At 43.6% G+C, this 17619-nt stretch overlaps 1 protein-coding gene across 7 annotated transcripts in view; it reads left to right on the top strand.

Moving 5' to 3' along the window:
- Positions 1-523: 523 nt before the first annotated feature.
- Positions 524-17619, top strand: part of CDC27 (cell division cycle 27) — a 32623-nt gene continuing 15527 nt past the window's right edge. For 3 of the 7 annotated variants that reach the window (XM_080359802.1, XM_080359800.1, XM_080359805.1), the window contains exons 1-10: positions 524-572; positions 829-1233; positions 7889-7964; positions 8497-8644; positions 11484-11609; positions 12607-12704; positions 13224-13378; positions 13490-13704; positions 14373-14487; positions 16122-16255. In XM_080359802.1, the coding sequence (XP_080215928.1) occupies positions 1207-1233; positions 7889-7964; positions 8497-8644; positions 11484-11609; positions 12607-12704; positions 13224-13378; positions 13490-13704; positions 14373-14487; positions 16122-16255 (1094 nt within the window). In that variant the 5' untranslated portion in view covers positions 524-572; positions 829-1206. Of the gene's footprint in view, positions 573-828; positions 1234-7888; positions 7965-8496; positions 8645-11411; positions 11610-12606; positions 12705-13223; positions 13379-13489; positions 13705-14372; positions 14488-16121; positions 16256-17619 lie in introns of those variants that run through there. The other 4 variants (XM_080359804.1, XM_080359803.1, XM_080359801.1 and 1 more) reach the window with 3 other exon arrangements.

Here is a 17619-nt window from a genome sequence, read left to right as displayed (position 1 = left end):
TCACTGTACTGTATGTACCAGGGAAAGGGAAAAAAAAAGCTGAAGGAAATTAAACAACATCCCTGGTTGGGTTTTTGGGCCGTTATTTTTTTTGTGGGTCAGGGGACGTGTTGGGGTATTTTTAAATAAGGAAACTTCTATTTCAACTCTAAGTCCAACCTGCAAGTGAAAACAGACCACACATACAAGGCTGGACACAGTAAAAAATCCCAACTCGTTCAGCAATCGCTGTCAGCGTGTCCGGCTCAGTCAGTAAAGCTGAAAGCGTGCAGCTTCAAAGAGTGAAATTAAAAAGTAAATAACAAACCTCGGTAATTCACTTTATACTAGAAAGCTGTGCGCATGTTTACCTACACCAGAAAAACCCTTATCTTTGATTTTCCTTGCTTGCCGTGCGCTGCAGTACCCGGGTTTCGCCACAGGGCGTCAGCTCTGAGGCGCGCTGCGGCACCGCATTGGGGCGGCCGCGTGCAGCACCGCGTTTGCCCACAGGGCGGCAGCACTGAGACCCGCCGCGGCAGCCCCGGGAGAGCGGCGGTGCGCGGAGGACAGAGTGCGGGTGGGAGACAATGGTCGGTGGGGGGGGTGCCGGCAGCGCCCTGGGGGTCCGGAGGCAGAGGAGTTTTGGGGGGCGGAATGTGGGGGGTAGAGGGGAGACAGGAGGAATTGGGGACACGAGATCGGGGGACAAAGGTTCGAAATTTGTGCCTAGGATTTCAAATAACTGACAGCCTTTAGCCCCGTATTCCGGTTTTCCTCTTGGCAGAGCTATTTCTAGAAGGTGTACGAGAGCTCACACTTTATTTTCTATGGTGACTTTTTCTGCAGGCCGCTCCCCCCCCGCCCCACCGCTCGGGTGCCTCCGTCCACCGCTCGGGCAACTCCGTCGGCCGAGGCTCTTCCGCCTGGCTGCCGAGGGGGTTTCCCAGCTGCTGTCCGTCAGCGTTCGGCTTTCTCCGCCTGACGCTTCGTGTATTTCCGGCAGAGGGTTCGGGTATTTCCGTCACCAGCTTCGGGTAGATTCGGCTCTTGGCTAGCCTCGTTCCTCTGCTCCCCGCCGCCTGCCCCGGTAACGGTCGCTGGGAGTTTAAATGTGCCGGGGCTAGGCCGGGTCGGGCCGCCGAGAGACGTACTGAGGCGGGGCCGGGGCCGCCCCGCTCCGGGCTCGGCGAGGAGGAGGTGAAGGCCGAGGCCGGGAAGAGCAGGATGACGGTGCTGCAGGAACCCGTCCAGGTACCGACCCCTGCGCGGCACGGGCTCGGGCTCGGGCTCGGGCTCGGGCTCGCTGTGTGCTCAGGCCCCAAGGCCCGGCCCCGGCCTGGCGGGGTGAGCCGGGCGCGCCGCGCCGGCCACTTCCCGGGGAGGCCTCCCCGTCGCCGGGCCCTCTCCTGTGGGGGGAGGTGCCGCTCCACTCGAGCAGGTCCCGAGGGGGCTGCGGGCCCCGGGCGCCCAGTCCGCTGGCGGGAGCGAGCCCGGCCCGCGGGGCGCTGCGGCCGCTTTCCGCCGCCAGCCCTGCCTGCTCAGCCCTGCCGGCTGCGAGCCCGTGGGGTTGATGGGCTTCCTCGCTCCCTCGTGTGCGTCCCCTCCCCGTCCCCTGCACCCCTAGAACGAGCTGCCCTCGCCCTTTCTGCCCCTGTTGCGCCCCCGCCCGGGAGCAGCGGCCTCCCTGCAGGAGGGGTCGGTCTGCGGCAGCACCGCAGCTGAGTCGGCTTCCAGAAAAGGCCCTTTCGGTTCCCCCCCTAGATCCCCTGGGGACCTGTTGATAACCTCTCCATCTCGCTTACCTTTCTGCATTTGCTGATATTTTGTTTTTAAATGCTTGTGACGTGCTTGACTCTGTACGTGTTGTGCAAGTGAAGGACAGCCCTTCTTCCCAAGGAGTCAGTACCTTCAGATTGATGGGAGACCTAGGAAAGAAGATAATGTAGATTTGGGGGTTTTACCATATTTTAGTCTCAGTGCAATTACTCTGATGGGCTTCCTGCTCTTGTTCTCTGGCTTCTGATCCAAAAGGCATGATTCACAGAATTAAGAGTTGCATCTTCTTTCTACCTTTCCTGTATGCCCACTAGTCCAACAATTCTGAAATCTTTGCTAATCAGTCTTCTTATTCATGGTTTTTTTTTTTTTTTTTTAACTAGCTTTTCAACAGGGTGTTTGTGTGTTTTTGTAGTTATGCTAGGAACCTCTCACTGTGTCTTGGTAGTAGATGATTGTGTTCTGTAATGGATGCAGTGAAGATTCTTGCTTTTGGCCCTCCTCCTTTTGATGAAAAGGTGAGAGGGGAAGAAAGACTTCTCCTGTGGAAGACCCACGCTGCTGCCTTGGCCCTGCCTGTCCAAGGTGGTGACAGTGATGGCACTCCTGCCGACCAGGGGTTTGTGTCCTCATTGCCACTGTTTTGTTCATCTGCTCTGAGAGCAAGGGTCAGTGTGGTGCTGGAAATGCGCTCAGCCGCCCAGTCCCTCTTCTGCAGTGGTTGTATAGATGCCATTGATGTTACCCTTGGAGCTGGACTGGTGTTTTGTACTGGTTGTGTACTCTAAGAAAACATGAGATTACAATAGAAAAGAAAGCAAGAACGCATTCCAGAGTGAATGGCAGGAAACAATATTGTGTGTTTCCGCTACTGTGCTAATTAGACTAACCAAGTGGAAATTATTTGCTATTCTGAGAGCTCCCCAGTAGAAGTATGCAAGCTTATTTTTGTTTTTCAGAAAGGTAAAGACATCCCTAATGTCATTTTCCCTTCTCAATCTCTTATCAGGTTGGATGTTTTTATAGGGCTTTGCTATGCTGAATATATCCATGTAGATTTTGTCTGTTTTCAAGTGACAAATAATTCCTCAATCAGTGATTCTGCTGTTGTTTACGTTGCTCCTATTCCTTGCTTACAGCAATATGTGTGAGTTTAGGATTTACTTGTCGTGGCCTTGGACATACCATTGCTTTTACTGGCAAGGAAGTCACCAGCGCACCATCCCAAAAGAGGTTGGTGTTTGAGTTCTGCCTGGATCTTTGTGCTGTCAGCAATGGTGTGGAGATAGGACTGCTGTACTGCAGGAGTTTTCCCAACCAGTTCAGGCTTATTTTCTCAGTAGTGTAATATGTCCAGTGAGTGATCTCCGTTCTCCATTTTGCAGTACATGTCTGCAAGAAGTCTGTTGCATTTCTGAATGCCGTTTTAGCTGGAGTCCACATACTTACCTCTGGTTTTCTAATTTTTTTTTTTTTTTTTTAATGATATGGTTGGAAAAGTTGCCATTTCTTCTCATTTTTGCTATTGCAGACATTTTTCCCTTCTATTTTTTGGTTCTCTTGCAACCTTTCACATGTCTACAGCGCTTAGCGTTCCAGGGAAGATTTGTCATCTTTACAGTCATGGTCTGCAAAGCATGACAGATAAATAACGGAATCTCTGTGTGTACATTGCCTTATAAATGTTGCATTTTAATTATATGAAATTAATATCCCCAAAGGCATCCTGTTCAGTGGTTATTTTATAAACTTTTTTGATCCCTTAAGATGAACAAAAGTACCAGAGCTTATGTAGAAAACAGGCCTCTACTGTCCCTCCTGATGTGGCCAATTTAAAACTCTTCAGCTCAAACACAAAGCTTTGTATCCTGAGAAACAGACTGGATGCCTTCCAAATATTTCCGGAAAATGTCTTGGAAACAAACAAACAAACAAACAAACAAAAAAAAAAACCACCAACAACAAAAAACCCCCACCACTTTCCTTGCAATTGAGCTTCAAGGTGATCATGTGCTGTGACCCACTCGAATTGTGCTTGAACTCCAAGGCTGAAAACTTGCCGTACCAATTGCTGGTTATTTAAGGGGCAGAATTAGCATAACTAGGAAATGTAACACAGCTTGTCTCAGAATACTCTCCTTCCCTCTGCTCACCTTGAAGAAGTCTGAAATCTTTATAGCCTATTGACATGCTAAGCAGCTTCTATCAAGATTTGAAAAATAATTTCCAAGGCTATACAGCTGTCAGAACAGAACGCTTATTGTTTAAGAGCTCTTTGGCTTGGGTATTAAGTGACACTTGCACAATGCACAGGATTTTCTGCATAGAAGATGGACCTGTCTGAATCTCCTGTTATTTTCTTACTCTCCTCTCAAGGATGTTTTGCTGGAGAGCTGTGGCTGGTGTGGTAGTTTTGGAATTCCCTGATCACTTTGCATTTGCAAACTAACGTGTGTTTAAAATAACCTGGAGGTTTAGCTGGTCTGCAAGCATGTTTGAATAAAACTTTGAAACACTTAAATCTTCCCTCCTCTCCATGTTTGTAGCTCTGAGAACAGACATTGCAACCACAGTATCTCAACTGCTTTACTCACCCGTGAGGAGGCTGCTTTTTGGGTCTCAGTTGATAAGTTCCATGTAAAATTTGAAAACTACCACAGGGAGGAAACTAAGACTGCGTTTGGATTGTATTTGTCATTGTACTGCATTGTCCTACCCTGAAGTATGTTGGGATTAAATATTGGATAAATGCCCCAAAGTTTTTTGCTTCAGGTTGCTCTTCTGTTGTGGTTTACCAGTTGTCATGTGCCACTAATGCTGTGTAGATACATTGGGCTTCTACTAGAACAAACTAAATTACTTCTCTGTAAAGAGACTGATGTTCCTGTCCAAGGTGTGCTTCCTCAAAGGTGCACGAGAAATACTTTTTAGTAATTTGAGACACACAGTTGTAGTTCAGACATCTGTTCTCACAGGAAATTGTTACTAAGGCTGATTCCCTACCACCTTAATTTCCTCCTCTCACTCTTTTAGGACAGTGTGTGCAAGGATCCCATTTTCAGTGTCTATCTGTTGAAGGCATGAGTTCAACTTGCACCTCTGGCATTGTAGAATGGCAGTTGTTACATAACGGGGCTTCTAGCAGCTGTTCGCTTTCAATGAAACTCTGCTCAGCAACGATTGTTATTTGTTTTGTTATTATTATATATGTAGTGTAACTTTTGTAATGTGGCTGTGATATAGCCAAAAATCTTTTGTGTGCCTCTCTGTCAAGATTGTTTCTGGCAACTTGCTCCTGTTTGAGAAGTCAAATGACATTGATTTCATCACCACCATACCTTTGTTTTGTAAGCATGCTGAGTAGCATCTCTGTAAAGACAGTATTTTTAACCTGAGAATGGCGCAACTTGGCTAGGTTAATCTGAATGCCATTCATTACTTGGTAAAGGAAGAGCTGCTTCTGAGAGCAAGAGAAAAAGGAGACGTTAAGCTGCCCTAACGTGGATATAGTCTGAAAGATTTTAACCCCCTCTTTGTGCCTTGTACTTTTTGTACCATGCTGTCTGTGGTGCACAGAACAATGTTCAACCGTGGAACTTTTCAATGTAGAAGGGAGTAATCACTTCAGGCAGACTCTGAAGTGTGGAATACAGCCAGAGAACAATAATAGAGTGTTTGTATTATAATAAAGATAATTTGTTTTTAGATACTTGCACACAAACTTAAAAGTACCTGTTGAATCCTTCAGCATATTGTTGGCACTTACTGACAGAAGCAAGTAGTATCTCTGTGGAGATTTTGTGTATAATACTCTGTATAGTAATTGGAAACTCTGTGTACTCATCATGAATACTGCGCAGGCTTCCCGTGAAGAGAACTTGCACATTTTTCACACCCTGAATTTATCAAGTTTGTGTTGGAAGAAGTAGCATATGGTACATTGCTGAGGGTTTTGACTGCAGGGTGACAATAAAAAAAACCCTGGCAGATGTATTGTTAACCTCCTGTCCTCCCTCCCTTCCCCCTTTTGCCCCTCCCTCTCCCCCCTTCCCACTCAGGACAGGCGATCGGGAGGAAAAGGAGGACAGAGAGAAGAGAGTTGGAAAAACTAAAAATTGTTTTACTAATGCTACTAATAAGAATAGAGAAAATAATACAAAATGTACAAAACCAATCTTGAAAATCTCAGCAACTGCAGAGCCGGCACCCGAAGTCCTGGACTGGACTCTGCAGACAACCGGAGCTGGATTCAGTCTGTCACTAGGCCTCAGTTCGCAGGGACGACTAGCAAGGTCCTCTCCTAATGTGGGTCATAAGCAAAAGGGACGAGATCCTTGTGATGTCCCACTTTTATATAAAGTATTCAAGTGAATGGGATGTTATACTCAGTTGGTCAGTTTCTTGGTCACCTGTTTTTGGTTGCCTCTCTTGCCAGATGTCCATCCATGCTTATCAACAACTTCACATTCCATTGCTATGTTTACCAAAACATGTATCTGGTTCTCCAGGAAAATGCAGCTCATGTGAAAGCTTTAGATGACAGGCAAAATTCACTAAAAGAGAAACTTGTTTTTTAACAAAACCAGGACATACGTGTAACTCTGTTTGAATTGTTTTTTTTCAGATTAAATTGTCACTTGCCTTTTCTACTGGGAAATAGTGCCATTACAGGGTGCTATTTCTGTAGCTCTGGAAGATTCCCTTTGGAGAAAAACTAGACTGCAAGCACCTTGAGTTCATAAGTTCAGAACTTGTTTGGATCAGTAATAACAAAACTAGTGCAAAACAGCTGTTGGCTGCTTGTGGGAGAACTGCTTTGGCTCTTGAGCACGGCTGCTGGATGGGAAGGAGCTGCGGTCTGGGTAGCGACCCTCTGCGCACAGATCCCTAAGCGTGCACCCCACTGGCTGTCACAGGCGGGAGACCAGGCTGAATAGATCTTAAAAGGAATGGCTTTTCCCATCCTACCTCTCTTACAGACAATAGAAGGTCTTTATTGTGATCTGAAGAAAATTGGCCGAGTAGTGTTTGTTGTAAAGTGGCTTTTGCTGGACAGCTCTGGCTTGTAGCTCAGCCAATGCTTGTGGCAGCACAAGGGATTATGACAGCTGCTTTAATGGGGTGCACAGTTTGTATACCTATGTGCACGTTTCATTTGTGTTTCCCTGGACTAGTGCAATCTTTTGATGTATATACAAATATTGGCACGCAGCTCTTGAGCTTGCTGTTTATGAAAAAGGAAGATGGTGCCCTGAAGCAGGGAGCTGGTTTTGACCAAGTATGGGTATATAAGTGAAATGGAGAAGTAGGTTGCCTTCAAATATCTATATATATCAGTTTGTCCATCTCGTTTCCGTTGCATTTATTCTTGTGTGATACCTTGCAATCCTAATTAGTGGCAGTGAAAAAGTGGCTGATGAGCAAAGATCCAAACAAAACACCACAACAAAAAGCTGTGGGTCACATTCATCTTGGTTCTTAGGAGAACACTCATATCTCTTCAAGGAAATGCTGTATACCTAAAAAACGTAATCAACAACAGTCTTACATTGACAGCATCAAATACTACTGTGACTTCTAGTCCTGTTGGGTTTTGGCTTGTCCCATCTCAAGATGAGATAGTTTAAATGAGTTTATGCATAATACTGTTACAAAAGTTAAGCACCCTAGCGTTTTTCAACCTCCCTGGGCACAGCTACAAGCAAAATGAAATATCTAGTAACCAGTTAGGGAATAGCTTTTTTCTTGTCTTTACTTAATGTGTTATTGTTTGGTGGCAGTTTACAATAATTCATGCTCAGTTATGCACAAAGCTAAAACTCATTAACAAGTGGAAGTACTCCCTGTTATTTCAGTGCACGTTGGCTGAGGTTTATAGATGGTTGTGTACAGTAACTAGTGAGCAGTGTTCTTAGGGTGGTTCATGACTTCGGTGCTAAGATATTTTTTTTTTCAGTCTCCTTACTAGTAGTTGAGACAACTAAAACTTGGCTTGCATGTTTATCCTTATCCATTGTTCTTATGACACCAGTAAAAAAAACCAACACTTTGCTTTTTGACAGTAAGAGCTAATGAGTTTTGCTTTTTTGAAAGCTTCTCTCTAAATTTAAATTATTTTTTTGTCTTGCAGGCTGCTATATGGCAAGCACTTAACCACTATGCTTACCGTGATGCAGTGTTCCTTGCAGAAAGATTATATGCAGAAGGTATGTACTTTGCAAATATGAAGTTGATACTTTTTTCAGTTTAGATTTAGGATTTTTGAGCCTCCAATCCTGCTTTGTTTTAATCCTGTTGTGATAATGAAACTTAAATTTCTGCTCGGGGAAAGCAGAAGAATGCATTGCACTTAGATTGGAAAATCAAATTGTGTAACAGCAGCCGTGTTATCTTACAGTAAAATCTCCTTAAACTCAGTGTCATGTTTACAGTGATCTGTTGTATGGGGTCAAATGGGAGGGCGGTGTTTTTAACAGCCTTGAGCATTGTGTGTCTTCCAAGCACACTTGAGGACAGATGCAGCAAACAAATTCTACAAATAGTCTTGATATTGAAAGCTGTCTTTGATAATAATGCTGTTCAGATATGTTAATTGGTTTGAAAAAATAAAAGCGTGGTGAAGCTGAGGCAATGAGAGTCAGAAGAACCAGAACGTGTGGAACAGATATCTCCAGTTGAATTCCTTCTATCAAAAAGGTAAACAATCAACTGATTTATTTTATTATTATTTTTTAATAGTGCATTCAGAAGAAGCGCTGTTTTTACTGGCAACGTGTTACTACCGCTCAGGAAAGGCCTACAAAGCATACAGGCTCCTCAAGGGACACAGCTGTACTACGCCACAGTGCAAATACCTACTCGCAAAATGTTGCGTTGACCTCAGCAAGTACGTAAATCCTTTATGTTCTGTCCAGGATTAGAAATGATCTTTTCGTTTAGATTTTTGTTTGAAATATGTCATACTGCATAAACTAGTATTTCATTGGTCCTTCATCTCTGAAGATTGCAAGCAAAATGAATTGAACTTACAGATACAGACATAACAAACATTAGTCCATGTTGCAGAAGCCTCTAAAAGGTATTGAATAACTTACCAAGGAGTTGTCAAGCAGTGTAGAAGGAGAAACATTGATTGCTGAGATGACTCAAGGAGACCTCTCTGGGAAGTGTTTGTTTTGGTTTCGTGTTTCTCTGATTCTTTGCTCATTTCATTGTTTCCATTATGAATTTAATGGATGTGCCATGTCTCTCAAACAGTAAGCTTGCCCCTCTTACCTAGTTACTGGCAATGGGTGGCAGACAGAAATCCGGTTTTAAAAACCCACAACAAGCCCACCTTGAGTCCACACCAGAGAATGTTGTGTTCAACATAAATGTTAACTTTGACAGGGACATAGCAGTCGGTGTCAAGGTGTCTTCCTGGTTTTCTGGAGTGTTAACGACAAGAGTATAAAATGAAAATGCTCAAGCTGCAGACCCTAATGCCGTGAGAGTTTGTTAGTGAGAGTATTTCACTTCTATTAATATGTAGACCTTTCAGGCTGTTGCAGCTCAAATGTAGGAAACGATGTCTGGCTGAGGTGCGGAATGGAGAGGATGAAGCACTCAGGAAGGCAAAAAACCTTAGTTCAAAAAACTTTAAATACTGTGGGGGGTTTTTACAGAAGTTTAAATGTCTCTCTACGAAATACTTTGTGGCTACGTGTTGTGGCTTTTTTTTTCTTTGAGTAGTCCTCTTTCATTGACCAGAAGGAAGTTTGATTTCTTTAGACTGGGTAATGCAATGTGTAGAGTTTCACACAGTATTATGAGGTTATTTTGCAGGATTTGTGATCCTACCCACATGTAACCAAAATGCAAGTCTCTCCAGAGGCAGCAGGGGAAGCTCCTTGTCTTTGTTGTTTTCTTTAGTAGTTGGGTCCGTTTTACATATTTAGTGTAGTGAGGATGTCTTGACTTGTCTCTTCTGACACTCTTAACACTTTTAGACCTATTAGGATACAGGTTTCTTTGCATCTTCTGTTGAAAGGGAAATTGTGTTAATATTCTACTTGGAAAGGTCCCAGTGGAATAAATTCAAAGCTAATTGTTCCCTCCCTTGCTTTTTCAAAGTCTGGTATGTGCATCTAACACATCAACTTCTGAACTGATTTCAGTTAGGTGTGATTTCTGTTACAGTTGTATGAGCTCATTAATATAGATGTACCTTGGGTTTTTTTTGTGGGAATGGTCTATACTAATAGAAGCATCTTCCTACAAGGCTGGAGAGTTGGGCAGGGAAAATTTAATGAAATAGAACAAGGGCAAGTGTAGAGTCTTGAATCTGGGCAGGAACAACCCCAGGTTCCAGTGTAAGTTGGGGAATGACCTATTAGAGAGCAGTGTAGGGGAAAGGGACCTGGGGGTGCTGGGGACAGCAGGGTGACCATGAGCCAGCACTGGGCCCTTGTGGCCAGGAAGCCAATGGGACCTGGGGTGGGTTAGAAGGGGGTGGTCAGTAGGTCAGAGAGGTTCTCCTGCCCCTCTGCTCTGCCCTGGGGAGACCACACCTGGAATCTTGTGTCCAGCTGTGGCCCCTCAGTTCCAGCAGGACAGGGAACTGCTGGAGAGAGTCCAGCGCAGCCACCAAGATGCTGCAGGGAGTGGAGCATCTCCCGTGTGAGGAAAGGCTGAGGGAGCTGGGGCTCTGGAGCTGGACAAGAGGACACTGAGGGGGGACTCATTAATGTTTACAGATACATAAAGAGTGAGTGTCAGGAGGATGGAGCCAGGCTCTTCTGGGTGACAACCAGTGACAGGACAAGGCGTAATGGGTTCAAACTGGAACACAAAAGATTCCGCTTAAATTTGAGAAGAAATTTCTTCTCTGTAAGGGTGGCAGAGCCTGGCCCAGGCTGCCCAGGGGGGCTGTGGAGTCTCCTATTCTGGAGACATTCAAACCTGCCTGGACACCTTCCTGTGTAACCTCATCTGGGTGTTCCTGCTCCATGGGGGGATTGCACTGGATGAGCTTTCCAGGGCCCTTCCAATCCCTGACATTCTGGGATTCTGGGATTCAGTGTGTTTATGGAAGTGTCAGTCAGAAGAATGCCTCCCGTCCCCTGAAGCTGTTTAAAGTCATTTTAAAGCCTAATAGTGAGTGACCCATTCCACTGAGTGGTACTGCTCACTGCAGGTGTAGTAGATGCAAACTCCTTTTGAACCTGTCTTGCCGGAAAAGAAGACATTAGAATCCAAAGCCTGTAACATATCCCAGTATTTGATCTCATCCGAATGCGTGGAGCCTTCGGGACTGCATTTCTTAGTAGGGAAACAAAGCCAAACTAAGCACTGTATTAGCTTGTTACCAGGTGAAGTACCTTCAAAAAGTGAGCCATCTAGAAAACTTTCTTGTCCTTGATTTAGTATTCTACCCAAGATTAGGGATCTCTGGAAGAGTCATATTGTATTATGTGTCTGTGGTTTTGGAGTGGGGCTGGGGTTTGTGTTTGATTTTTCTTCCCTGCCGGTGGAGATGTTTGTATTCAGAGTTCTGCATAGCTCTGTGTTTCTAGAGGAATCCATCTTTAACGTAAAATTCATTTGCAGGAGCTAGATTGTATGTGGTTTGAAACTTGTGAACACTGACAGTAGATTTCTGTTCTTGTTTGCAGCAGGGTGAAAACACTGGACTACCAATACTGTGAGCCTTGTAACCCCTTTTAAACCTCTTGTTTTTTAAAAAGGCTTGCAGAAGGAGAGCAGATCTTATCTGGTGGAGTGTTGAATAAACAGAAAGGCCATGATGACATTGTTATGGAGTTTGGTGACTCTGCATGCTTTACACTCTCCTTGCTGGGACATGTCTACTGGTAAAGTTGCTTTTTAAATTTTGTCTAATAAAGCTTGGGGTTTTTTTATTTGACCAAGCTCAATTTTAGTCAAATTTTTAGTTGCCACGGTGTACACCTGTCTCTGAGTTATGTGGCCTGCACAATTTGGAGTATGATAGATGCAAGTAGATAGTTGTGGAAGCCATCTAACTTGTGAATGCAAAAATGGCTTGTCTTTCAGGCGGAGCTTCTGACTGATTGAAAATACAAATTCTTCTTTTCTAGGTTGTTAAGCATGTAATCTGAGAGTTGGGTTTGTTTTGGTTTTTACTTTTTAATATTGCTGCATTTCTTCTGTATTCTTCCTGAAGAGAAACTCTCAAGGCCTGTTTCTCAGTGTTGCCACCTTCATTTTTCTGTATCTCTTTTACTGATGTGTTGCTATAACCCCCAAATGAAAGTTCTGAGTCGGAACAGTCAGAATAGCTTTCCTAGTTGAAGTGTTTTGCTTTTGCCAAGAAGCAAGAAAGATGTCAGTAAACATGAACAGATCAAATAGGAATAGTGGGGTTCTTGCATTATTCCCTAATATACCTGTTCTCAAAGAAAAAAAGAAATTCAGAAGCAGCTTATCTTTGTAGCCAGGTACTAACATGTTCAGTTTAACCTTTAATTTGTGTACAAAAATGTTATTTGTAGATACTTAAAACTGACGGAAGGCTAGCAATCTAGTTGCTGTTTGCAAAAACCAAAAAAAGCTGTTGCAATGAACAGCGTTTTTCTGAAACAAAAATTCTCAAGCTATACTAGTGCTTATGTAACTTTCTTTGATGGCTGTGTCTAAGTAACTTTCATCTGTGTCTAAATATGTCAAATAACTTCAAAAGAACTCAGTATGACTGTGTGGCTTAAAAAATGAGCAATGTTGCTGTGACTCTCAATGTGTTGTTGTTGTTCAACTCCTCTCCTGGAAAGTTATCTTGAATGCAAGTGCTGTTCTTCAGTTTCCCTCTAAACCGTTGCATTCTTTTCGCAGCAAGACAGACCGGCTTGCCAAAGGATCAGAATGTTACCAAAAGAGCCTTAGTTTAAATCCTTTCCTCTGGTCCCCTTTTGAATCACTATGTGAAATCGGTAAGTCTGCGGAACTGTTTCACTAGTGAAGATGTTTTCTGTGTTTCTGATTATGTCAAGTTTTCTGACTTGCCGTCACCATGTGGCAAAGTTTATTTTACTCCATGTCCCGAACAAGTAAGGAAGATGCCAGTGAAATTCTTTGGAGTGGTTTTCTGAGAAATAATGCATTTAAAATACTGGGCTGGTGTTCAGAGCTTTTGTCTTGTCCTCTGCTATATCCACCGTTTGCATGCTTTGGTTTAACAATACCACGTTTTCCAACCTGCACATAGTAGAATCTGAGGAACTATGCTTCTGATAATTACTTAAAAGAAACTCTATTTTTTTGATAAAACTGATTGTCCAGGGTTTTGTAGTGGAAGAACGCTTCTGATTTGCTGTAAGGGGTTTTAAAACAATAAAATAAGAATGCACCCCTTTTAAAGGATTTTGTCCCCTGTCTTCCTTTTTTCAGTCTGAATATTCAGCATATAGACTTGGGAATAACTCTGTTTAAATCTCCTTTCAATCTTACAGGTGAAAAACCAGATCCTGACCAAACATTTAAATTAACATCGTTACAGAACTTTAGCAGCTGTCTGCCTAACACTTGCCCAACATTGGTACCTAATCACAACATCTCCCATAGGCAGCCTGACACTGTCCTTATGGAAACGCCACAAGACACAATTGTGAGTTTTGCTGAAGTATTTATGTTTAAAGCAGTCTTTCCAGCTTAACTGAAAAATGCTGGTTAGAAACTACACTGTGCAGGTATCTAACAGCTGCCTTCCATTTTTCAGGAGTTGAACAGAATCAACCTTGAGTCCTCCAATTCAAAATATTCCTCTTTGAACACGGATTCTTCTATGTCTTATATTGACTCAGCTGTAATATCACCTGATGCTGTCCCTCTTGGGTCAGGCACTGCCATTTTGTCTAAACAGGCTCAAAACAAACCAAAAACTGGGCGCAGTTTACTGGGGGGGCCTGCGGCTTTGAGTCCGCTGACTCCAAGGTGAGTCCTTGAGACAGACAATTGCTGCTGTAGCTGTGCTGGTGATAACATTTGTCGTTTAAAACAGGAGAGATGTCTGGTGCTGTACAGCAGACTCCAACGCGTGTGTGAGAGTGTATTATAAATAATGCTGCAAAAGCTGAACAACTTCAGTAACTGCTCTAGTGTTTATTTCTTCTGTTTTTTAAAAAATGCAGTTGGTATTTTTTATTAGAAGAGAGGAACTCTTGATTCGGTACATTGCTTACTGCAGTATTCACACTGGAAGACCCTTTAAAGGTATATGTCTCTGCTCTGAAATAAACTCTTAAGAGCATTCTTTGAAGAATGACACTGTTTTAAAGAGCATGCGTATATATGCTCTGTCCTATATGGCATCTTATTTAAATAGCCTTATGTTACAAGCCATTAATATTTGCATGGTCTGTGTCTGTTAGTTATTATGCAGGCAAAGAAAATTCTGTAGTTTTCAATTTCAGGAATATTTTCTAATAAAATATCTTTTATAGATAAGGATAGAAAGATATTAGAGAGTTAACGCTATTTCAGAACTACTTTGTTGATTTCAGTTGATCAGCTGGGTCTCTGTCTTAAGCACAGACTCAGGCCAACTCTCATCGTTGATCTAACACTCAGGCTTTGACCCTTCTTCTTTATTTTATTCTCAGCTTTGGAATTTTGCCACTAGAAGCCCCAAGCCCTGGAGATGGATCGTATTTACAAAACTACACAAACTCTTCCTCTGTAATTGATGTGCCATCCACAGGAGCACCTCCAAAGAAGGTATCTTGCATTCTAGAATGTGATTGCTGTTCCAAGAGTTTGACATTGCACTGTACTCTTAAAGAATCCATAATACAGATAAAAAAAGCATTGCACGTGAACTGAATTGGGCTGATGGTGAGGAGAACCTGACTTACCTTCTGTTTACAAAATTTGTTTTGAATAACAGTTTGAGTGTGGAACTGATTTCAGTCTCCTTTAGTTGTGGAAATGGTTTATTAAGTGAGAATAAACAGTGTAAATTTTGCTAATCCGTGCATGTGCTTTCTGCCCAGATGCATCTGTGCTACTACCTAAACACAACTATTTAATACATTTTAATAGACAGCTTGGGCTTCTGGTGCATGCTTTGTCCAATGCAAATAATTACTTGGCCAGTTTCACTTCTGCTCTTCAAATTACCGACTCAGAAAAGATTTAGTATAGCTGCGGCTAGAATGTGTGTGACTTAACAGAGGCAGTTTCCTAGGAAACATTTACATAAATGAATGAAACATCAGGATGGATCCAAAAGCTTCCTGTCTTGAGTGGGCCAGCGTGCTTGCTGGGTGCCTGAACTGTCCTCTGATACCAAAGAAACTGAGAAGGCAAGGACAGGATGTTAGAAGTCAAATAATGCATAAACTGGTGCTGCTTGTGCTATGAGTGGTCCCACTTGCCAGTTTCTGGTGTCTTCAGGAATGTCTTGTCCAAACAGCCATCACAGAGTTGAATGTTCCTGTCTGTGGAGTGGGCAGAAAGACAGAGTTTAAGCTTTCTTTAAGAGGCCGGGAGGGCAGGACCTGTTCTGAATCTTTTACAGGAAGTCTGCACATCAGGCAGTGAATTTCTATCTGAACTTGTTTGTTGGGACTCAGATTCACAGTCAAGTTATCACATCTGGAGATGTGTGAAGGTGTAAGACAATGTTTTGGTGCGAAGTCAGATCACATGTTTGTAACCTGTAGCAAATAAAAGCTACCAAAAATGTGCTCAACTCAAGTGACAAGTGGTAACTTGCTGCTTGGTATTAATTTGACTGTAGGTCTCTATATGTTAACGTTCTATGCTGCATAATGCAGATCCCTCTTTGAAGAAGCAGTTTATTTCTGTATCTGCTCCCAAGACTTCTGCAGTAATTATTTAACTTGTGAAATACTGATTTATGCTATGAACGGGTATGCTAAACCGGGGCATGGCAGGCTTGGGTGTTGTACAGTGAGTACCTCAATAAAGTGGTATTAATGGTGAATGTCTTCTGGATGTGATTGTCATATAATAATTCAAGAATCTTTTTCATTCCCTGGTTATTTTCTTGTACAACTTTGTGGAGAAGGAACGTTAAATACAACATCTTGCAATTCCCTTTATTCCTGCACAAATATCCTGATCTGTAGTTTCTTGCCACTAGATGGAGATTTTATGTCTTTAAAATAATGTACATAAAGTTGGTAAACTCAGTGTTATTGGCATTTTAACAGGTAGAATGAAAAATCCTTTTTATGCGTCCTCCTTGGGGTGGAACCGTCACCCTTTATTGAAAGAACACAAATTTGTCCTCCTTTGCGCAGTGTTTGATAGGCGATAGGCAGAAGGGTTTTGCCTTGATATAGCAGAGATTGAGACTTCTTAGTGACGTAATAACAAACCTGTAGAAACTTTGTGTTATACAGACTGTCAGCAGGATGAGCCAAGCTGGAACAAAATCTGTCTTCTCACAGAGCGGAAATAGCCGGGAAGTCACTCCAGTTCTTGTTGCGCAAACACAGAGCTCTGGCCCGCAGACAAGGTAGGGAAGAAGTAATCATCTTGGTATTACCTTTTGCATCTCCTTTCTTGAAGGAACTTGGCACTTCATTTGCCCAACTTGCGTGAATATTCCTGCAGAATTCCTCTTTGCATGATGAAAAAGTTGGGGTGTTTGTGTTAGGCAGAATAACTCTGACATATAAGTAGGAAGCTTGTGCATGGTCGTTGGTCTGTCTGTTTTAAATTTCCTTTGCCGTTAGACCGTTTCATCAATAAATGAGAAAGTAGCTGGAAAGAAATTCTGCTTGTGTTGTTGACATGCAACAGTTAGATTTATTTGTTGTTGTTGGGGGGAAATGTCCATGCTATAGAACTTGAGCAATTTGTTTAAAACACAGATAAAAGCTGTTTTTGTTAAAGTGGAGCAAAGGACTTCAATCATATTTAATCACCGTCTTTGCCAAGTCTTGGGAAATGGGAGAGATGCCTGAGGACTGGAGGAAAGCAAATGTCACTCCAGGCTTCAAAAAGGGCAGGAAGGAGGACGTGGGTAACTATAGACTGGTCAGCCTCACCTCCATCCCTGGGAGACTGATGGGACGACTTGTCCTTGGTGCCATCTCAAGGCATGTCAGGGATAAGAGGGTCATTAGGGGCAGTCAACATGGCTTCACCAAGGGGAAGTCGTGCTTGACCAACCTCATTGACTTTTATAAGGACATAACAAGATGGATGGATGATGGCAGAGCGGTGGACGTGATCTATGTTGACTTGAGTAAGGCATTGACACAGTCTGCACAGCATCCTCACAGCTGAACTGAGGGAGTGCAGTCTGGACGATCAGGTAGTGAGGTGACTGCGAACTGGCTGAAGGGAAGAAGCCAGAGAGTCATGGTCAATGGGCAGAGTCCAGTTGAGGCCTGTAACCAGTGCAGTGCCTCAGGGGGCAGTGCTGGGGCCGGTATTATTCAATATATTCATCAATGATTTGGATGAGGGAGTAGAGTGACTATCAGCAAGTTTGCTGGTGACACCAAGCTGGGAGGAGTGGTGACACTGGAAGCTGTGCTGCCATCAGAGACCTGGACAGGCTGGAGAGCTGGGCAGGGAAAAATTTAATGAAATAGAACAAGGGCAAGTGTAGAGTCTTGAATCTGGGCAGGAACAACCCCAGGTTCCAGTGTAAGTTGGGGAATGACCTATTAGAGAGCAGTGTAGGGGAAAGGGACCTGGGGGTGCTGGGGACAGCAGGGTGACCATGAGCCAGCACTGGGCCCTTGTGGCCAGGAAGCCAATGGGACCTGGGGTGGGTTAGAAGGGGGTGGTCAGTAGGTCAGAGAGGTTCTCCTGCCCCTCTGCTCTGCCCTGGGGAGACCACACCTGGAATCTTGTGTCCAGCTGTGG

This window comes from Nesoenas mayeri (genome assembly GCF_963082525.1).
Source record: "Nesoenas mayeri genome assembly, chromosome: 26".
Taxonomy (NCBI): Eukaryota; Metazoa; Chordata; class Aves; order Columbiformes; family Columbidae; genus Nesoenas; species Nesoenas mayeri.
This window is presented reverse-complemented; position numbering and strand designations above follow the sequence as displayed.